The following is a 23,602-nucleotide window of genomic DNA, read 5'->3' on the forward strand; positions in this document are numbered from 1 at the left end:
GGAGTGGATCCACATCATCTGATGTTCATTTGACGCTACTATGCCATTCATTTCTTTGCGTAAACGCAACGCAACTCGTGAGAATGCAACAATTTATTTTTAGGACTGAGGGAACAGAGAGAAACACAAAGACAGACACAGAGAGGGCTGTGTGGGTGGGCACATGCCCCCCCTCCTCTCTCTCTCTCTCTCTCTCGCTGTAGCCTACTGTATAAGTACAGATGTGTGATGGACCCCATCACACCGCAGTTCACTTTAACGCAGTGGAGATGAGCGCACGGATAGCGAGATCCAACCCGGCCATGAAACTGATAGTGGTGAGTACACATGAGTTTATGTAGCTCTCGTTCTTGGTCCGCTGAACCGATCTGATCCGCTGGAGCACCGGGGGATGCATTTTTATTTGCCAGACATGGATTATTATTGCGCTACACGCGGTCAGACGCGTGGTGATCAGTCGGGTATGCAGTCGCCTCAGTCCATATTTATTCCACAAAAAGAAAGAAATGCGCTAATCACGTGTCATATTCTCTCTGTATAGCACGAGCCTGTGCAGGTAGTTAAACTCATCACAGGGACCAGCAATCAGTCATCTCATTCACGGTGTCCCTTGTGATGAAGTCAGTTTTGTAAATTTGACATTTTGGTCGATCATGATCGTTCTTGTTCGGAGCATCACTGATTCTGAAAACAGATACGATCCTCTCTAGGTTTAGACATGTTGCAAGATCCCATGTGAAAGTTACTATAGGTCAAGTTCAGACCGTTTTCGTTGTAAAATACTTTTTACTTGTATTAAAAAAGGCACTTATGTGTGACATTTCAATGCACATTAAGTAAAACTTCATCCACTTTATAAGGCTCAAATACTGGCATGACATGTTCATTAGGTAATGGGATTTCTGTGTAGGCTTTGTGCTATGAGAAACCAGCAGTGAATGGAGGGAAAATACACCCAGTTTGTAAAGGGTGACATATTTATGATGTGCAGAGTGTAGACAGAGTAGCACCTGACATTGTAATGCAGTCCCATGTGGCAGCCTTGCAATACAAGCGTGTGCAGGCAGGACTCAATTTTGTTGAGACTGAGCTGAGAGATTCTAGTTTGTGTTGACTTTTGAAGCTATTTGGGTTGCTTTTTTTAAACAGATTATACCATATTGTAAGCTGTGTGCATTGTATGCAGGGTACACAATGCAGAAAGTACCATATGTCTCTTAGGACAACCAGTATGTGATGATGACATCTTTTCAAGATGAACAAAAGCAAAGCTTTCTGGTTTTGAAAATATAATTAAGATATGTTTATATTGTAGATTGTTTGCTTTTGATGATGAATGAAGCTCATGTTCCACCCACATTTTTAATTCACTGCCGTGAATACTCACAACCACAAAATGGACATACAAATAAGATCTACATCATCCATCAGTGACTGAAAGTTTACATTTGGTCATATTTCATCACTTTTTCTATGGCACATTTAAAATGAATGAAACTCAACACTCTGAAAATAGAGATGTAGCGTGTTGCCAGCAGATGGTGTTTACTGTGAGGTTGATGTTACACTAATTTGCTCTACAACGCTTCCCAAAGGATTTTAAACATGTGCCTTTGGGGCAGGAGCAGTTATTTCCTTTGGTGTGTTTTGCATGTTGTGCTGTGTTGGGGCCCATGCAGGTTTTGCATATGTTGATGTAGAGATGTATATCTGGGCAGAAACAGATCACACACTGTAGATACAAAACACTGGACCCACTATCTATCCTCGTGGCCTGCATGTGTGTTCATCCGTGTGTGCGTGAGAAAGAGGGAGAGATCTTATGTTGTGAAGAGCACAGGCAGTCAGTTATTTTGTTTGTGAGATGTGTTGCTTGTTTGTGTGTGAAGTGTCCAAGGCAGTAATATACAAATAAATATACTATGTGTGTGCACTGGTGCATTCTGACACCATTTAACATGATATCCACACAAAGTATTTCCCCCAGTCGGCTCTCCACAGTTTACCTAAAATAGGCAGATATTTTGTCCTTAAAATTTCTGACGTAGTGTTCTTGTGTTAATCCATCATTCACTTAGTCAGTTACTCAACTGGCCAGTCATATAAGCAACTATTTAGCCAACTAATGAGTCAGACATTCAACCACTCTGTCAGTCTCCACTGTCAGTATCCAGACAATAAATCAATCTGCACCTCTCTTGATCCCTCCTACCTTTCTGCCTTCATATCAGCCATGCACTCTGTCTGTAAGTAATTCTATGTTAAAGGGACACTGCAAAACATTGTATTTGCTTTGAGGTCCGGTAGTAAATGCACCTTCTGCACCTGTGTGCTCTTCCTGTTCTCCTGCATGCCTCTGACTCATGTGGTTGTGTTCTGTCTACTGAAAAACACACACTTTTTCTTTGGGTCCTTTCCCAGGATGATGTCAGTGGAACAGACGTGGAAATTGGACAACAGCGTGATACGCTGTCAGTCTTTTTGTGCTGACACATGTTTCAAACTGTAAACCGTGGTGGAGGAGTGAAGTTGTCTGTCTGATCAGCAGGTATCAACCAGCCAGCCAGTCAGTCAGCTCGCTATAAACCTGCATGTCACCCATCAATCATCTGAGTAATCCAGCCACTAATCCCCATTATCTGCCTCTATTATTATCTCTCATCTGTGCTCTCTTTATCTTTACGCCTCCTCTCCACCACTCTCTGTTGTGGCCGTTGGCATTAGCTGCACCAACTTCCCTAAACCTCACTGCAGGTTCACACGCAGACAGGAGGAGCTACAGAGAGGTCACTTGGCCAAACAACTTTTCTCTAGACAAACACTAGTGAAAGGGTGAGGAAGTGAGTGTGACAGAGTGGGGGGGGGGGTTACAGGATCAACATGTTTTAAACAAACAAGCACAAACGTTTATTCACAAAGCAACGATAACCTCTGGAAGTTTCTTCTGCACACCAAACTTCCTCTTTTCCATCAACTGATAGTTGGAGCATGTATGGAAGCATGAGCGTGTGTGGGCGTGTTTTGCGAAGCACAGTTGTGATGAACTCATTGATCTAGCGTGTGTGTGTGTGTGTGTGTGCGCGCGTGTGTTTAGGACTAAGTAATTATCACACAAAGAGCAGAAAGACAGTAGGCAGAAGAGATAAAGCTTAGTGTCAAAACAGCAAGACTGAGCTAATGCAAATTTTTGTAGCCAAAGTTTGGCTGACAATAGGTATATAAGAATGTGAGAAAAGTTTAATTTCTATATTAAGAATATTTTTACTGCTTTACTTTCCCCATCTATGCGTTCAACAACACCACAAGACATAATTGATACAATATAAAATACAAACAAACTGGCTGATCGAGGCATCAGTAGACCAGCAGCTTCTGCGTTGAGTGATGCTAAATTCCTGATATTTTTAATGGAGTCAGGTATTGAAGAGAGCGATATAATGACTTCAGTTTCCCACCAGAAATCATTGTTTCAAGCAAAGTAAAGGGTCTAAGTATAGCAAACACTTAAACTGAAATTGATATTTCATTGGCTGAACTATTTTTTAGGTGGCTAAAATAAGTTTTTCTGCTGCCCCTCATCCACGGGAGTACATTGCTTAGCTTCTATGGTGGTACTCCTGCCTGCTTCTCCATAATGGGGGCATTCTGACCACCTTCTACTATATGTAATACACTGATTATGGATAAGCCTTATACAGCCCCACTGCAAAATTGCAATCAACTGAATACCCCTCTGCTTACCTCTCCCTTTCCAAGCATGTCGAGAACATACGGTGGCCTTCAGGTAATCTAAAAAAAGCAAAAAGGCCCTAGAGCCAGTGTTTGGTTTGTTTATTTTGGACTGCTTTAGAAACATGGCGCTTCCTATGTAAATATCAAGGGCTCATTCTAGGTTTACAGAAAACACAATTATATACTAAGAACATAGGCTTGAGTAGTATATATTCCATTTCTGCCAATAGGCCACCCTAAACTCTACACATTGCTCCTTTAAGTAAAAGTACTTGAGTATTATCAACAAAATGTACTCAATGTAAAAAGTACTTGTTTATAAGCAAAATTAGTGGATATGTATATAAAATTATTGCATTGTTAACATTGATGCAAGAATGTGTAAGTGGCGTTCTGCGAATGTAGCTGACTGAATTGTAGCCCTCTCCATAGGATCACAATATGAATTTGGGAGGTCATGCAGTTGTTGAATTCTCTTCTACTACACAAATTTGAATTCATTTGCTGGACTTTTTTCTAGTCCTTGCTCTTTTTTTTTTAATTTTTTTGGGATATATTGCATAATTTGGCCTCTTTGGGCCTTAACAATCCTCTATGTAAAACCAAGTATGACATTTTAAGAAAAAAATCTTAAGTGCAGTGCTTGAATAAATGTAAGTTTCATTCAACCACTGGCTATACATAATGTGATACTGGAATATTTTTTTCAGATTTTTTTCAAATGAGTCTGAATTCCAGGACAAAGGGAAGACAACAAAAAAATCTTTATGCCTTCACCGATTAACAGTAGTGCAATCAATGATTATTTTCATAACTGATAAACTGCCATTACATTCTTGATTCAATCAATACTTTGGTTGATAAAAGGTCAAAAAACAGTTAAGATGGAACAGATGAATTCTTGACATTTTTGCTTAACACAAGACTTGTTTAATAAATAATCAAAACAGAAGTGGGGTAATTCTCTATTTCTTGATTGATACATTGACTAATTATTTCTGCTTTAGTCTACATAACATACTTGGTTTACACTACAACAGCAGACTGACATGGTTCGATAAATTGTCCATACAGTCATACATATACATAACTTATATTATTATATATTACTTATATTTATCGCAACATTTTTAGCAGCAAATTCACGATTAGAGGCACATTTTGTTTGAGATAATCTCATGAGTATTTAAAGTAAAATATTGTGTGCATTATTAAAAATTTCAACAGTGTATTTCATAAAAAATATGAATAACTGTGTGATGACAGACTTCATGTGATGGATCATAGCAGCATGTTTCCCTCTGTCTCTATATGAGTGGAAAAGACAGATTCAGTAGTCACAGGACCCAACACACACGTGCACACACACACACATGCACACACACACACACACACACACACACACACACACACACACACACACACACACACACACACACACACACACACACACACACACACACTTCCAAGAGCTGGAATCCCCCCTCAGACCACCTGCGTTCAACAGTTAACTGAAGCCATGTGCCTGGTGGATAAGCTGGTGTCGTGTGGTTTGGTCCCTTTGTGCCATGGCTCTTCTCCTCATGCCATGAATCTAAAACTGACCTCGGGCTCTACACGAACTCTGATTCTCCTCTTTCTTCACATTTCGGTGTGCTCCACATTCACTGTAACTCTAGGTCGAACCCTGTTCGTTTGGAAGTTATTTAAATGCTGCAGTAATTTGTTCTGGAAGCATTTTAATATTTCCACAAACAATACAAAGGAGGGCGCGTTTACTGTTTCAAAAAGTAATTGTGATTGACTAAATTTGGTTAAGTTGCTGTCTGCTTACAGTTGCTTGTTTTTGCTCTAATTCCTTTTTTTGCAATATGCATTTTTATTAATTTTTAAGTTGTAAATTTACCTTTTGTGCTTTTATTTTAAGCTATCTCTTATGACCAAGCGGCCTGACTTGCTCTATTTACTCATTTCAATGCTTTCGACAAAGAGCATTTGAGCTCCTATTAGTTTTTATCAACTCATGCAGTTTTTTTTACCCATGTGTGTAAAACCAATAAGCCCATTACCCACCCATTATCAGGATGTTGCTCTCTTTATAAGCTCATATGGAAAGCATGTGCAATCACTTAAAGGCTATTTCTGTCAGGTGTCTGAACTCTGTAGTTATGTCGCTATGGCACATCTGTCATTTCGTTCAGCCTGTTTCACCAAAGCACTCTGTCATCATTACACTTGTCTCTGGTTATAATTTTGACAACAGACAGGTCACAGAAGAACAGAAACCCTCCTGAGTCTTATAAACCCAGTTTGGCCAAAGGACTGGCAATATTTCAGAAATTGTGTCATTGAATGTCAGAGATATAATGTGCGTGCCCAGGCAACATTAATAGAAAAACACACTGTGGAGAACTTTGCTTACTTAACGTCAGGACACCATCAATAACATCGGACTGGATTTTCACTTTGTCTCGCTTGTGCTCCCTGTTGCAAGAAGTCTATCTCCTTCTGTGCACACCACACTTAACAGACTGGAATACACTTGCTGTTTGTTTCATTCAAGTGGATAACATCTGTTAAAAAGCACATGTTCTCTGTTAAAGACTTTGTAAAGGTCGTCTTTGCTCTGCATAAACACAAGGTTTTCTCTAAACTCACTTCAAATGGGATTTACTGGCATGGATTACATAAGCAAACTGTGTCAGATGAAGCCAATTTTACCAGAATAAATATATGGTGTTTTTATTTTAACCATTATTTATCCAGGGATGGCAACTTAGTGCTTTTTCCGACAAGTAGCTCCACACACAACTCAAGGCAGATGCGTTTTTTTTTTTTACACACATAGCAGCTGCCCTGCCTTGCGCAAGGGCGTCTTGCTCAGGGAAGGTAGAACATTATCATTACCTTCATACCTTCATCCATCCTTTCCTCCACAGCTGGCCGTGCTCCATGTAGGATATGCCTCTCACTGAGCTTTGCTCTGATGTTGTTAACAGTATAATTATGGCTGTCAGTGGCCCCTTGCAGCTGTGTAATTTGGGTTTCCAGCGGTCGTCCATGATGTCGTCAGATGGCAGCTTCTAAGGCGACAAGGAGGGTGAAAAGTTCAATATCTCTTTTAGCTGCTGATGGACAGATTCACACACACCACAGGACAACTTCCCAATAAGTTGATTCTTAAAAAAGTTGACTTTTTTTTTTTCCTCGGTAGCAAAAAGCTACTGTACAGGCTGGTTTGGAAAAGTGTGGTTTTACCTGAAGTGGGTTAGAATAAGTTCGATGTAAGATGCTGATCATTGGCCAGGTTTTTTATCTTAAGCATTTTATATGTCAGTTTTGATATGTGCCAGGAACTGATTTGAATATAAAAGGCTTTTCCTTCTTTCACTGGTTTAAATTGGAAGCGATACGAGTGATTAGCAGGCTACAAAGGTATTGCAATAGACGTAATGATGAAGATGATGCATAAGCCATTGAACTGTTTTGTGTTTTTAATTATTTTAAATGGATAAAGATCTGATAAAGAGGAAGAGAAAGTCTGAAAATGCATGTGCCGTTATTTGATGTAACACACTGAACATTACTTCTTACTCTCAATTGCTTTGCCCTGTACAGTATATTGTAGCTGGAGTCCAGCCAAACTACTGTGCTGTATAAAGGATTTGAAAAACAATAAGAACCTGATCACTTCCACATGTGCTCAGACTCATCAGCTCTCATGACCGAGGGTAGTCCTGCACTGCCAGTAAACTCACTTTGAATCTAACCCAGCATTATAAGTATAACCATACCCAGATTTGTAAAAAAAAAAAAAAAAACAGGTTACCCTCCTTCAGTCCCTCTGTACACTCTGCCTACCTAATGCTTCTAAACTGACTGGATGTGGCTTCACTGCTTTAAGATGCAGTGTGTATTATTTAGGGGGATCTAATCGCAGAAAGTGAATATTAAACAAAATTGTATCAGTGCAGTATCTTGTGAAAATACTTGTTTGGTTTTTGTTAGCTTAGCCCTTTATATTTACATAGCAGCTCCACCATGTTTGTCGGGCCATGTTTCTACTGTAGCCCAGAACATATAAATCAAACACTGGCTCTAGAGAGGGCCTGTCACATTTTTATTTCACCTGAATGCCATCATAGGCTCTCTACACACTTGGTATGGAGCAGGGAGCAGAGGGGTATTTCAGTTGATTGCATTCTCCAACCTCACCACTAGATGCCACTAATTCCTACACACTGCTCCTTTAATAGTGTCTATATACATTTCTTAATTTGAGGAGCAAGGCTATGATTATAGGTTTGATTCTTGCTGGGGCCACCCATGCTACAAACAAACAGATGCAGCCATGGTACTGCTCAGCAAGTCGCTGCGGATGAAAGCCTTCCACCAAATGTTGTGCTCAGAGGTCGATAAGTTTTGCCGGGAAAACCACTGCGCTTGCCATGCTGTTTGAAGCTAAGGTTTCTATTATGGTGTGTAAAACCCATTCATCTATTTTTACTATCTTTTTCAATGACCTCCATTGCAAAAGGGAACAGAAATAGAAGGACCTACACTTTTTTTCTTTTCAGCATAGCACATCATTTCAGGATGATTAAAAATGAGCATGTAGCAAGAACTACATATACATATAGATCAAAACAGTAACATATGGCAGATGGGGAAGACACAGCTGCACTGCACAGTCTTCTCTACACACTCATGAACACACGTCGATTTCTGCTGAAAGGATTTCTGTAGCCAAATATTTAGTAATATAATAGTGAATGAAAGACTCACATGTGCGCACACACACATACACTGAAAACAACACTCTTTCTCTCTGGTTTTCATTTTGTCTCACACACTCATACACATTGTGTTTTGTGGTTGCAAGTTTTAAGGTAAATGGGATAAGTACAAATACACACACGCAGGAAGGAGATCAATGGTGTGTAGCGGGTAAACTGTAAAACAGTGTGGGTGAGTGTTTTGTATTCTGATGGTGAATGGGGAAAGCCCAGTAACCTCCAACAGTTCTCTTTATGAACAGCAGCCAGGAGAGGAGACCGCAGAGCACACAGACCAACACTGAGGAAGAGGATAATTGGACACCGACAAACACACACATGCAGCAACACACACATTCCTGCATATGTGCACTCCTGCACGAATGTGTTGTTTGTTGCATGAATTCAATCATTTCTGAAGATGCACAAACAAACATGTGGAAAGCAGAAAACCACATGGAAGCATACACACACATACACACAATGCAAAGGACGGCCTATTGTTAGTTTGTCCAAATGGCGAGGATGTATCCCTGCCAACGGGAAAGTCCGCAGAGCCAATGGCTGAGGGACTTCAGGGTGGAAGGAGCCAGATGTGTGACATCTGGTCAGCATGTGGCCTAGACCAGCTGCATGGCTACATGTCAAACATGCTCACCAAATGATATCTTGGATTTTTAAGGCCAAAACTTTTCGGTTCTGCCCAAGAGATGATACATGTGCTTGTTTTTGAGGCAATTGCTACATATGTCTGTCTCAGAGGCCTCGCTAACAGTCACCCACTTTACAAAGTGTCTATATGGATGTGCTGCTCTCAGAGGGGGGAAAAATATATGGGTGTGGTGTGCTCTTGCTGCACAGCGGTATTAAACCACTGTAGATCAGCGCTGAATCACGTCAGATGCTTTTCAGCTACAAAGCAGCCTATCTTAGAGAGCTGCTGACAGGGGAAGGAGACTGCTGATGAGGTCAGAGAACACAGGGCTGCACAATTATCATCAGTAATCCTGTGTCGTACAATTTAATATGTGCAGAAACTGGCACGACAAAAACATCTGAATTCGTTTAAAAGTTTTGGAAAACCAATAAGATTTTAGACAAAATACCAAAAGTTCGATAAAAAATATGGACCGTAATCAAGCTAAAAGTTAGGATAAAATGATCACAGAATTTAGCATTATCATTTAGGCAACTCAGAGGGACTATATTGCCTCCTGCAAAGACACAAAGATTTAAAATGTAGTGTTGTTGTTTATAAAATGTTGCGCATGTGCAGTAATCCATTAATTTGCTGCTCAATTTTCTCCTCTAACTCCCTGATGGTCTCTCTATAAAAGAGATGAAATCACATTAGGAATGCATATCTACCAGGAGCTTCAACTTTACAGCTCTGACCTTATTTTCAACTCCTTCTTGACTGGAAGCTTTGGGTTGGCGAGTGTTCCAAAATATGAAAAAAAATATTTGAACCTTTAGCCAAAGAGGAGCTGTGCACGAGATGGCTTTCATTAGAGATTTTGTCGCAGCTGTTGACTCAGTCCACTAAAACCCACTTTCTCTTTCTTGCAGCTCTTCACAGCTTCTCTCTCCTGGGCCTTCCAGCAGCAGGCCGTACCGCCAAAGTACCAGTACCGCGACCCTGTGACGTCTGACCTCCTGCTGTGCGACCAGTGCCCTCCTGGCACGGCTGTGAAACGACACTGCACTGCTGACACACCCACAGAATGTGAGGCCTGTCCTGAGAGGCACTTTGCTGAGAACTGGCACTGGGGGGACACGTGTCAATACTGCACCTCGGTATGTATGAGCCCATCTCTTCAGACACGTTTCTCTTGTTCGTTCATTAAGGAGTGTGATTGACTTTTGTTGTATCTACTTTCTGTATCTATTCCTACACTTAAGTGAATCATCCCAATCTGAGCTCATCCCATGGTCAAAAATTTTACTAAGTGTAATATCCCATCAAAAGTTTGAATCTATACTTGTGTGGTTCTCTTTTGCTTTTGTCTTAGATGCATGTTTGTATGCTTTGTTTACATATTGGCAAAGCATCTGTACATTTTTTTTAAGTGTTTCCACTTTAGTTTTTCTTACTAAAAATGAAAGTGTGTAAGTGTAAAAGTGCTCATCGTGGTTTAGTGATATTCCCATCGCAGTTTAGATTCACACTCTCCACTGATTATGTAATATGTGTTGTTAACATGTCCCCTTTGAGATCTGTTGTGCATTCTAGTATGCCGTTTTTTTCAATTCAAGAGACTGTATGTAACGACCGCTTGTGAAGCAACTAGATAAATTAGTATGCTTTCTGCTCATATTTGAACACGTAAATTTGTCTTTACTGTATGTTATCATGTACATGCAGGAGCACAGTTTCAGTGACTGGTTTGTTGTGTTTTAGGTGTGCAAAGAGAGACAGCTTGTGAAGCAGCAGTGTAACAGCACTCACGACCAGCTGTGTGAGTGTGCTCCAGGTTTCCATCTAGTGGTGGAGTTCTGCATCACACACAGAACCTGTCCACCTGGCTACGGAGTGACAGCTTTAGGTAAGACAGAGCTTAAAATTATCATTATTGTTGTTATTATTATGTTATTGTACCAGCAGACTGCCTTTGTTTAAGATATTTAATAAAAAAGACATCTGGTTATATTGTGGGTTTTCTGTCTACCAAGTCAGCATGTAAATCAGATTTAAATTTGAGGTCGATGATTAGAAGAGGTATCCGTACTAAAACCAGAAAAATTAGGAATGGGGACAGCACACAACCTAGGAGGAAGCACTGGCTGAGTTCAGTGAATAAAAGTCTATTCTCCTCTGTGTTATAACTTACACTGAAGAAAAGTAAGAGACTTGAGTAGAAACCTATCACTACATATTTGACCTTTCCTTTAATCTTCTCATCTCATGCTTTACTCTTTTACTTCAATCAAATCAGTTTAATTCCAGATATTCTTTACTGGCATGTCAGGGAATGAACCCTAATGCTGGCAAATCAGAGACACACATCAGATACAGATCAGTATTTTCACATTAAGATGTCCGCTCCCTTTTATCACTGGAAGCTCTTCGCCTTCCTCCAATTCTCTGAATCAGATCTGTTCCAGATGCAGACGCCTCTTTTCACAGAACCACCTTTTTTTTTTTTTTTTAAACTGACTCTGCCCCTTTCCTAGAATCACTCACTCTGTCTGTCCCTCACCCGCAGACACACAGAGTTTGGTTTGAAGTTGGACAGTAAAAGTGAAAAACACAGAACAGAAACATGTCATAGCCTCTCTATTATTTTATTATATTATTATTATTTTATATATTTTTTTCTGAGATTTACTCCTTATTCCTGTGTCTTTTAGGCAGAGACATGTTGTATGGATACACATGCAACATTGTGTGTGTGTGTGTTTACAAAACACACATTCCTGCAAGTCTTTCTTGTGCTTCCACACCTGGCCTGCTCTGAGTTGGGACAGTGTTGCCTGAAACTTCTGTGTTTTTTAGTTGCAGTTAAGTTAATACACAAATAGATGTCATAATTCTGTCCTTTAAAATCTTTAAAATTACCTTTAAGTACGTGACTCAACTCTGTTTCTATTGACTCAAAACCATTTTTAACAGAGCTCTTCTACATATTATTCTATTGATATTTGTTGATAATCAGACAGTGAACAGTCACTCTTTCATTCATTCATGAAATTATTATTGATGAAAGAAATTGTGATGATTCTAGACCAATGTGCTATTGAATATTTCTGAAGGAAACCATGCATATGGAAATTCATCCTCACCTAGTTCTTTTTTTTTTTGGAAAACAATCACTTCGTATTTTCCATGAACTTATTTGCAGATACCACATTTTGTAATTGTTAAACAGCATCATTTAATTCCATTGAGCCACAACTTCTGTCTCTGTAATCACCATGTGATGAATGTCCTTTTTATTCCATACTGTCAGAGCTTCTCACACCATGAGGGCAGATCTGCTGACATCATTTAGGACATTTAACCTATTTCATCTGCATTTGGTATTAAGCTGTTCTTCCTCATGACGCTGTGCGTACAAAGGTTTATCTGTCAGTTTAATTTTGATTGAATCTAGCTCTGTGTGATTTAAGGGTTTTCATCTGAGTGAGGGAAGCTGACTAATTCACATTTGTTTTTATGGGAGCTTTAAATCATCCTAAATTACATATGAGTCATGTGAATGTTATTCACATTTTTTGTTCTCTCCTTCGGTTCCTCTTGTGTGAAACCCCATTGCCATCAGTCCATTTTTTTAAAGATCCTGTTAAGTCATTACAATTGAAAATGTTGACTTACCTCAAAATAATGGAATAAAAAGAAAAAAACACTAGGTAATTACTTTGATAAAGTTTCTTATTATTTTGACTTACTTAGTTATTTTTCTGAGAAAGAAGTCATCATTTTGAGAGGATTTCTCATCCTTTTGCACTACTAAATAATTATTCTGAGAAACAAAGTATTTACTTTGAGAAAGTTTCTCATTTCATGACTTAACAGAATTTTTTTCATCACATAGGCAGAAAAGGGCTTCCATTCTCTTAACCACAATGCCTAAATTGTAGTCAGTCATACGTCATGGTTTCTGCCAGGCACAATACTGTATTACATTGTCAACCTTAAAGACAAGTAAAATGAATCCTCATTGATCAGTCTTTTGGCCTATTCTTTAAAACTCAATCTCAGTTTTTACGGCTGATATTATAACAGGTGTTTGTTTATGACTTTATACATCTGTCAGTTAAGGAGTGGACTATCCGTCCAAAACTAGCTCTAGAGAATGACCTGACATTTCCTGCAAAGTACTCCATCACTTGTTCCTCTTTATACATGATTACGTATATTTTACAACATAATTAAATAACTAAAGAGGAAACTTTTAAGACATGGATCAACAGTTTGTTTGGCTTAGTAAAGGAGCATAATCTTGCCACTGCATTTCTGAGGCTGCACTTCCTTTTTGAATTCACAGCAGCTCACAGCAGCACAGACAAAAAATACATTGGTTTCTGTTCACTTAGTTCTCTGCTGTCAGCTTCAGCATCATACTACAATTCCTTTACTCCAATCATCTTCTTCACAATGCAGCACCAAATGCAGTCTTGACTGATTATTAAGCCAGATGCAACCAAGGATGTCATTATCACTGTGGATATCTGACCTGGTAATTCTTGCAGATTCTCTCCTTGGTGCGTCAGTAGTGATTGTGGGCAACTTAAAGAGAGGTTGATGCTGAATTTCAACATTCCAGTGAACAGAATCTGGTATTTTTACTGGAACCACAGAACAAACTGGCACTACACTGCTCATGACTTCATCTTAGACCTGAGACCAGAAGCTAGCTGCTGCAGAGATGAAACAACATTTTCCGCAGATTCTGGTTATTATCTGACCCCTGTAGCTCTGGCACTGCTTCAAAGATGGCACAACATTTTCCATAAATTCCTGTAACATGGATCTATAAGCAGACCTGGAAGTCTAACGACACTCTGCAGACATGAGACAGCATTTCAGGGGATTCCCCTTCCTGAACGGCTGATTATGTAATGACTTGATTTGTGGTTTGGACTTTTCAAACTCACATGAAAACTGATGGTCCATTCTCACAAAAACACATGCCTTTGATGACTGTTCCCCTTGATCTCCTGATTTGTCTGTTTCCAGTTGTGATTTATTCTGTCACTCTGAACACAATAATTGAAATCTTTTCAGCTGACATATCTGTGTTTCTGGTGCTAGATATCAACTAGACAAGAAACAGTGGAACATAAAAAAAAGAAACAACTAATAAATTAATGATTGACTGAAACAATACAAATAATGTTTTCTTCATGTTAGGACTACAACAAATCTCTCATTATATCTTGATTAATGGATTATCTCCATAAAATTTGTCAAAAAAGTTTAAGATGATTGAGATGAAAAAAAATCACAGCATATGTAAATGTAGCATTATTAAACCTGTGACATTAAGAATAAAAAAATAGCTTGTATCTTTATATGAATATATCTAGTCAATCTGCATTTATTCAACACACATACATTGTACACATACGTTTTCAACACAGTCAGTCTTCTCAGTCATACCTACACGACTAACAATGACACTGTGTTATTTACTCTTTACTCTGCTCCAATATGAGTGTGACGTGGGAGGAGGCACGAGGTATGAAACCACAAGTGATGTGAATAGTGCTGGTCCATATAAGAGCTGGTTAATTTCAGGAGTAGTATAAAAGGAAGATTCATAGGTACATTTTAAGGGCCTGAGATCGGCCCATTTAATCAAACAGTAGGGTAAGAAGTTGAGAAAATGTTGTCATTCTCCCTCAGTTAACACCACTGAATCACCTAAGGGGTGAGATCTATAGCATAAGATTTAATGGTTTCAGATTTTTAAACGACGTTGATAGAAACCGGCGGTGTGATGAATTATCCAGCTAACCCTGTAAACAATTAACTTATCAAGTATAGCTACACTTTAACAATTATACCTTAAAATCAAAAAATAAGCCAGCAAAAATACTAGTCTTGTTTAATCTACATAAAAAAATTAACTTCACTTTGTAAACTTTATGTACAAAATGTTACATATCTTATACACAGACTAGTCTTGCTTGATCTCCATGATAAAATTGACTTTACTGATTTCTTTTTCATATATACAAAAAGTTGCATGGCTTATACACAGACTTGCTAAATATACATAATAATCTAATGCAAAAAGTTGCCTATTTTTTTAAAGAAGATTAAATACTATATTTTTAAATATTTAAAAAATATAGTAAAAGTAAAATAAAGCTAAAAGAAGAACTTGAGCAGTCATTTAGAGTTTACAATCATCTTGAATTTCTCAAAGGAGTAATTATCATTAGGTTTACTATATCATAAGAAGATGAAAAGCAAAATGGTCTCTTAAATTAGAAGGATTTTTATCATATTTGCTTGAAAAATTTATAATCAAGATAGCTGCTAACTAATCAGTCATCAATCAGTTACTCAACTTAACAATTCAGCTTTTCTTCATGCACGTTGAAAAATCCTTACATTTCCTTCTGTTCGTTAATATAGCCTACCCCTGATTACAATTTCAGTTACTGCTTAGATGACATCTAAATCTATATTTCATGGTAAATTGCTAACACGCTGACTCTGCATCAACAGAGGAAGTTCTGAGAATAAAAAAGTTTAATGCCAGCATATTACGCAGGCACATTCTCAGGCACTGTACTCGCTTTGTCGTCAGCGGTGCCGGAAACATTAGCACTTTGCTGTATGCATATCGGCCTGTGGTTTCATGTTTTATTGCTAAATGGTGAGACTGTGCCACAACAGAGGGAAACCGATCAAAGGTTAAATCTGATAACGGTATGGCTCATCCTCCTCCCACACGCTTTCACTTGTACGCTTTAGAGATAAAAAAAAAAAAAAATTAAATGAGGATGTGATTGTAGCATAGTTCCACTATGAAGAAATTGTCATGGTCATATGGCTGCAAGTCATATACCAGAAGTTTGTATGGTTTACTGTAATGTCATCATTGTATGGTTAGAACTTGTAAGTGTATTTTAAAATTTAGCGGTAGATGGAAAATAATGTTTAAATTATTGATTATTATATTCAGTAGCATTATTACATCATAATCATTGTGATGTTTTAAGTGATGAAATAATCTCTTGAAGTAATAATAAAAAATAAATAAAAAGAGTAATTGAATTCTTTTACAAATATTTTAGTCAATATTATTGTTATATCATCTATTAAAAATGCTGTACATATATTATGAGTCATTGTCATTAAAATGTGTTTCAAACTGATCGTATTATCAGTTTTTCTCATCACAAGCTGATGCCTTAAATTGTGTTGGGGTTTTTTGACAGATTTGTATTCATTCACATTTACTTTAGTTAATCAGAAAAATCAGCTGACAAGTCACTTTTTGCGGTTATGTATTTCCCATTTGAAAGCAACATATAGAAACTGGAGGTGTTGTAATGAATAAGCCTGTTGTGACTCATTCCCAGAATCACTCAATCTGTTGTCCGGACGTATTGTCACATGTCATTGTGGTCATAGTTCCTGGAATCACATCATCTTGATGCTTTGTTCAGCTACAGTTAATGCAGCGGGTCATTTTGACATGCTGGAAGTAGCTAAAATGTGTAAGATTTATTTTTTAATAATAGAGATAAAAATAATCTGTAAATCTGGGTGCTTTCTTATAATATAAAATATGAAACCTAAAATGAATATATTCTGTCACAATCACAATTTTATTCATTATGTCAATTTATCACCCTGTATGTATCTCCTCCAGGTACACCGGTGAGTGACACCGTGTGTGAACGTTGTCCCACTGGTTATTTCTCCAGTGGAGACTCCTCCACCGAGCCGTGTCAGCCCCACAGAAACTGTTCCAGTTTGGGCTTGAAGACACTGAGATGGGGGACGTCCACTTCAGACAGCCTCTGTCAGGACAAGTCGGCAACACTGGAGTGCTCTCAGCATCACACTTTGTGTCACACAGGTGAGACACAGGTTTAATCACTAAAATGAATCATGTGGGAGTTTTTAGAATTAATGCAGGCTGGAGTCAGGATTAGGTATGCACCAGTCTGAGTTTTTAGGCCCCAAAATTGACACCTGGGTGTTGAGTGAGCAGTAAGATATTTTAACTCAAAAACATATTGTGCATATGAGTGACATTTAATAGAAATACTAAAAGGTGGCATTAGAAATCAAAAAACTGTTTTATTACCAAATATTCAGACATTTTTAATAAGCCCTACATTATGCATATAATAGACCATTAAATTATAGGGGCAATGCCCTTTTTAATTTAAATGGGTGAAGGCCGCTTATGTATATAAAATTACTGACTTGTTAGGCCAGTTTATTATAAATTGTGCACCAGCAACTTAGTAAAACATCTTTAAAATTAACATGTCCAGATATTGCAGGTTTTTGTGGAACTTTTTGTAGAACTTTTGTAGAATTGTTGTAGAACTGGCATGACAAGCATGATTTACCGCCAAACAGCTGACATGTTTGTTGTTATTTCCTTTGGTAGTCTACTGGCCATGCTGCTGATGCATGACCTAGTGCATAACCTGTAATCAGAGGTAAACATTGAATTGAACTGAATAGATTGTCCCCATTGTCAGTATTTCTTGATACAGCTATTGGAGTTAGTATTGTACAGATATATGATATCAGTAATGGATCGATGCATCCCTAATCAGGGTAGAGATTGTTTTTTTACAGTGTATACACTGCACACAAGTGTGCCCACACACACACACACACACACACACACACACACACACACACACACACACACACACACATGATGATGTTTTTCAGCAAACCTCAATTGTCAACAACCTAAAATCAGCCAGAGCTGAATTATTTCAGACATTTGGTCATTTTCATTCCTCAAGGCAGGGGATTTCCTCGGTCAGGTTCGTTGTCCAGATTCCATTATTTTCCAAAATTCTTGCGTGTCTGAAAACCAACACAAGAGAAAAAAGCCAAAGCAAAGGGTTGATTCGATGTTTATGCCCCTGCTGTCATAATGACCCCATGATGGATCAATTACTCTGTTAACTGTCACATCCTCAAACTACAATAACAGAGGAAGCTGAGTCAAGCACAGAGAGACAAGATGAGCTGGTAAGTCTTTGTTACTCACACTTTAAACATGACAAATGCTGACAATTAATTTGAGAGGCCTCAAATATGACACTGAATTCCCAGAGCCTGAGAAACCACAGTCACTGAGGAACACACACATACAGACGTGCAGACCCTGGCACACTCGTGCACACTGTACACCACACTGAGAAGGAAACACACAAAGCTGTTGTCCCTCAGGGAGGGTGATGCTCTCCTCAAACATTCATTCACAAATTGTCTTCCTGCGGACTACACAACCACAGATTGTCTGCAGCAGATCCTGGAACAGTTTAGCAGTTTTTTTAACAGAAAAAAAAATAAATTGAAAGCAGTTGGGATTCCCAAAGTTGCAACGTGATTTGGAGAAACCACCAGCACGTCAATGTCAGTTATAGAGTAAGCCACTCTTAAATTATCCAGACATCAAACAAACAAGTCTAATATCCTCTTCACATTAAATTCAAAATACTACACTGACATTGGTTTTTTGGTTTTAATGTATTGGTGTCCCTCATGTTCTGCAAGGCAATCAGAAAACAGATTCACACAGACATAAAAATAGAAATGCTTCATAATCACATGAAATTTGCAATTTCATGATGGCAGTTTCACATCAGCTTCAACTTGATGAACTGACTGTTCTGCATCATATGAAAACCCTGCTCTTTGCAGAAAAAAAATACATTTGACTTTTAAGGACAGCCCCAGGAGTCCTTGGCTTGCAAAAATGTACAACATGTATGATGAAATAGCGTGGGTGTTTGCGTGGTGCAGTGCTGCTCAGCAGAAAAGTGCAGCACATGTTACCATGAATCACCTGTACTTGCTTACATGTAGCTCTTGATACAGCTCTTGTTTCTTTAGTGCAGAGCAACACAGATGGACTCAATGTGTCAATTCTTCTATGTGCCCTTGTTACAAAGCTTTTTATTGTATGATGAATGATGTTAAAGACCCTCCTTGAAGCAAAATCTTAATCAGTCTTTATTGGATTCTTGATTTTTTCCTGTGATGCTCAGTAATAAAGAGTCATCTTTTTGAGTTCCTGCTACCTGCTGTCTCCTGCATTTGGGCCTACCTGCTCTGCATTACATTACAGATATGTAAAGCCCCACCTGCAACTTGATGGGATAAGTTACTTTGGTTTTTGTTAAAAACAAACCCTCACTGTCTAAATCTGTCATTGCTATACTGCAGTTCAAAAGCAGAAATGCTCAGCCTTTGACTGCTCATTTCGCTAATGGGTTTTGTAACACAATAAAATACCATATGGCCTTGTTTACAAGGTAAAAAAAACAACTGAAAAACAGACTTAAATACAAACTAGACTCATAAGTGGATTGAGTGCAAGTGGAAAAAAGTGCAGAGGAGCTTAGGTGAGACGGATAAAGTGATGAGGCAGAAGAACAGGCAGGGAGCTGATTGGCTGGGAATAAGTGAAGAAGAAGGAAGATCTAACAAGGCTGATGCAGACAGGTGTTTGTAGATGGGTTAAATGAGGGAGAGGCAGCACAGGAACACAGGAGGGAAAAACACAGTAAACTGAAACCCAAGAAAACACAATCTTCCCAACAACAATCCCACCCAGTGAAAACAAAAGACAGACTAACTAATGAAGGCAGTTTAAATGTTTTGAACTCTTAGTCCAGTCTTCCCAAATAACTGAAGATATCAGGACACAACACACTGTGACAGTATTATGAGCATAACACTGCAGTGAAAGCACGGGTGTCAGAGGAGAAGCAGGTGTAAGCTACGTATCAGTATTTTGCAAAGACTTGGCAATTGGGAACAAGGTTTATCGAACAATAATAACACATTATTAGCTGTCTGATAACACAGTAAAGCTGATAACACAGTCAAGCTGAAAGCTCATGTTATCCATTACTATCATGTTTCTTATGTTGAAGTGAGCCAGAAGTAGATTTCAGAGTGAGTAGGTGCACTCAAGCTTCAGGTGAGTCGCTAAGGTGTGGGTAGGGGTCGAGGCTGAGACTAATTTGCACATTTGTTATCGTTGCCTGACAGACAAAGTCAAACAAGAGCAAAATTATGTTGGCGAACAAATGCCTCACGTTCACTTTCATTCAATCTGATGTACCATTATCATTGTATTTCATGGCTATTTATTCGCAAACTAGCTAACACTAGCAAGCAAGTTAGCTTCCCTTGATACATTGAACATGAATATCGCCTCAGCAAGGGATGGTAGCTCATCTGCAGTCGCTCATGTGTGACTGTGCCCTAAATAAGACAAAGGTGTAGAGTTACATTTCAGCTATTTTAAGATGCCAAAGGATTTCTTTCATGGGTAAAACTTCTAAATATGTCATTCTGATGAACAGAAATGACGTTTTTTAGGGGGTTTAATCAGTGCCAGAGAAACTTTAATAAAAATGCTCTAAGGCCCACTCTCCCTGACCGACTCCCTGTCTTTCTCTTACAATTTCTTCCAGATGTGACCCTGTGTGAGGAGGCAGTCTTCCAGTCTCTCTCCTCCCTGCGACTGTCCTCAGTGCCCCTGGAGCGGCTGTTGGAGAGTCTTCCCGGGCGGAAGGTGGATCGTAAGAGCCTGGAGAGACTGAAGAAGGCCTGCTCTCCGCAGCAGCAGGTCCTGCAGCTGCTGCGGCTGTGGAGGGAGCAGAACAAAGACCAGGACAAGATGTACGGCATCATACAAGGTACTAAAACAAAACCTGTGCTTTTATTTTTATGCCATTTACTCAAGTCCAGCATTTGGGAATTAATGTGCACACCCTGTCTCTCCAGGTGTGAACCACTGTGAGAGGAAAGTCTCCCGCTGCAACAGCCTAAAAAACCTGACCCTAGATGACCTCCTGAAGGTCACCAACAGCCTGCCGGGGGTCAAAGTTAAGCAGGAGGATGTTGAGGCTGTGTTCTCTACCTGCATGCCCCGGCAGTACATCCTGCAGCTTCTTCACCTCTGGAAGACTGCAAACTATGACCTGGATCTAGCCAAAGGTTTGTCTCACAGTCTGAGGGTGCTGCGCAGCCAGGGAGCACCACGCTATCTGCTGAAAGGCCTGAAGAAGATCAGTCGCATCATAGGGACCACATCCGCGCACAAGATGTATGAGAAGATGTTTGTCAGTATGCTTCATGATGAATCATGTTTTAAGGCTCATAAGCCATTGAATGAATAAAGTTTGGGAGATAAAAACAGCAATACACGCCAACTATAGCATAAACAAACACTAATGCATTTTCACAAACACAAAACAACACACACTTAGTAAGCAGGAGGATAAATGTATGTGAAAGAGTAACAGACATGGGTTACATGAAAATGTCAGGTCTTTCAGATATGAAGCTATGCAAAAGGTGCCTAACTGTAACATAGGATGGAAAGGTAAATTCTTCTTTGCCTTTCTGATTTTATTGCCAAACCCCATGCCAAAATAAGAAGTTTTTCATTATATGAGGTGCAAAGGGATGAAAATAACTTCACTCTCAGTCTACAGTATCTGCCTGCAGTGATGAATCTAATAAGCCTTAAAAGACAGAAAGAAAGACAACTATCACACATCTGTGTACTCCAGGCAGGCCGAAACTAAAAATTTGAAAAAAGGTTTCCTGGGATCTTTTTGACCGGAGTCTGTGAAAAATGAAAAACTATTTAAGATGTAAATAGCACACTATTTTATGGAAGATGGGCTGGCAGATGTTGTGGTTTTGTTGTGTTTTTTATTATTATTGCTTTCTCGCTGATTGAGAGGAAGGATTTGGTTTCATAATGAAATACATGTATTTCCTACAGTTTTCCTTTGTTTGTTGGTTTGTTCTGGACTGCTGGCAAGTAAAGCTCATCTGAATTTTTTTAAAGAGTCAGCTTTATGAATGTACAAAGGAGTGCAATTGTTTTCTATTTAAAAAATAATAATTTTACTTTCTGAATATGTAAAGGCTTGTTTTTATTACTTTATCAGAAATACTGGATTCCAAATGCTGCAAGTTCATGAAGTGATATTTGTTTTATATTTTGTTTTATCACTTTTATATTATTAAATGTATGATCTTTATTGTATATATGCCTGACTGGTCCTCTTTAAGCTCGTGTAACTTGTGAACACTAATGTCAAATGATCTTATTAAAATCAGTTTGTAAAAAAAAAAAAGTTGTTTGTTTGTAACTGAGGAACTGGATTTGACCTATAAGTACAGCTGCTCTTTATTACTTTAATGATGACAGGGGTGTGTCCAGGGAGTGGCCTGGGGTGGTTCTTGGTAAAGGGATTGGCCACCCCATTATTCAAAACTGTGATTAATACTGCCTGGTCAGATGCAGGACCTTGGGTTGACTGTTTGGAGGGTAAGCTGGAGTTTTGTCTATAGCTGTAATTCAGTCTTCAATGCAACAGAGTCAGACATAGCCTGCCAGAAATAGCCAGAAAAATAAGATGATTTTGGTTTGATTTGAAGCTGAGCAGTCACCCAGGTACGTCAAGACTCCGGGGAGTCCTGGCTCTTTGTGTTGCCCTTATCTAGTCTGCTTGTCACTCCTGGATGATGTGAGTACACTCCTTGATACACATACAGCCATTTCTTTTGCATGTAGCCTGCTTTTGGAGGTACAATTTCTTTTTGAGGAACAAAGTATGGAAGATTTATATTAAATTGATATGGTGCCTGTTGTGTCATGATTGGTAGCTCTATTTATCTTTTAAATTATAACTCTAAACATTATAAGAAAAAATAGTAAGATAGTGTAAGTATGTTAGTTATCATAGGGCCTGTTTACACCTGGTGATAATGAGTTTTGGGTGACAGTGCTTTATACAAGCAAGACACATTGAGGTCCGATCACTCAAACCACTTGCCAAGGTAGTCTGGGACGCATTTGACCTCACATGTTTTGTAGTGTCAAAGCTAAAGCATCCTTATGCATCCACAACATGGACTATGCCCTCAGTGCAGGACGTGACTGGATGTGTTATTTTGGTGACAGGGCACCAAAACAATTTTACCCATTTTATTTTGAGTCAGACAAAGTGTTTTATGGTTATCCATCCTTTGGCCTTATGAAAGGAGATGTGAAATTCTGCCGACAGCAATATCTCCAGCTGACACAACCACTAATGTGACTTGCAAGCACGCTACAGAACAGCTTGCAAAAGTGTGGATGTGTTAACTTTTCACGGAACTGAAATCTAAAGCCAAGAAATCAGCTGGTGACACATGATAAGCAGAAGTGTGAACAGCGATGTGTTATGGCTTTCCACTTGTGTTCAGATCAGTGAAACATATTAATACCAGGTATAAACAGGCTCACAGTAGATATTAGTGGAGACAGAAATTGTAAATATACGCTACTCTGTGTAATACGCCACTGAACCTCACATTAAAACAACTTTGCCAACGTGTCAATGTGTCTTTCATTCGCAAA

At 38.9% G+C, this 23,602-nt stretch overlaps 1 protein-coding gene across 1 annotated transcript; it reads left to right on the forward strand.

The window, feature by feature from the left end:
- Positions 1–126: 126 nt before the first annotated feature.
- On the forward strand, positions 127–23,579 carry LOC121945887 (tumor necrosis factor receptor superfamily member 11B-like). The gene is made up of 6 exons (XM_042490253.2): positions 127–317; positions 10,077–10,304; positions 10,909–11,053; positions 16,841–17,050; positions 20,655–20,879; positions 20,968–23,579. The coding sequence occupies exons 1-6, from the start codon at positions 222–224 to the stop codon at positions 21,360–21,362; spliced, it is 1,299 nt and encodes a 432-aa protein (XP_042346187.1). The 5' UTR covers positions 127–221; the 3' UTR covers positions 21,363–23,579.
- Positions 23,580–23,602: the final 23 nt, after the last annotated feature.

Source organism: Plectropomus leopardus, chromosome 11 (assembly GCF_026936395.1).
Source record: "Plectropomus leopardus strain MGB_pleo_1.0 chromosome 11, ASM2693639v1, whole genome shotgun sequence".
NCBI lineage: Eukaryota > Metazoa > Chordata > Actinopteri > Perciformes > Serranidae > Plectropomus > Plectropomus leopardus.

Bases quoted from the DNA above. Each gene is read 5' to 3' on its own strand.
- LOC121945887 (XM_042490253.2), top strand. From the start codon at position 222: ATGTGTGATGGACCCCATCACACCGCAGTTCACTTTAACGCAGTGGAG. The intron at 318-10,076 runs GTGAGTACACAT...TCTTTCTTGCAG, and splicing joins CGGCCATGAAACTGATAGTG to CTCTTCACAGCTTCTCTCTC. The intron at 10,305-10,908 runs GTATGTATGAGC...GTTGTGTTTTAG, and splicing joins CGTGTCAATACTGCACCTCG to GTGTGCAAAGAGAGACAGCT.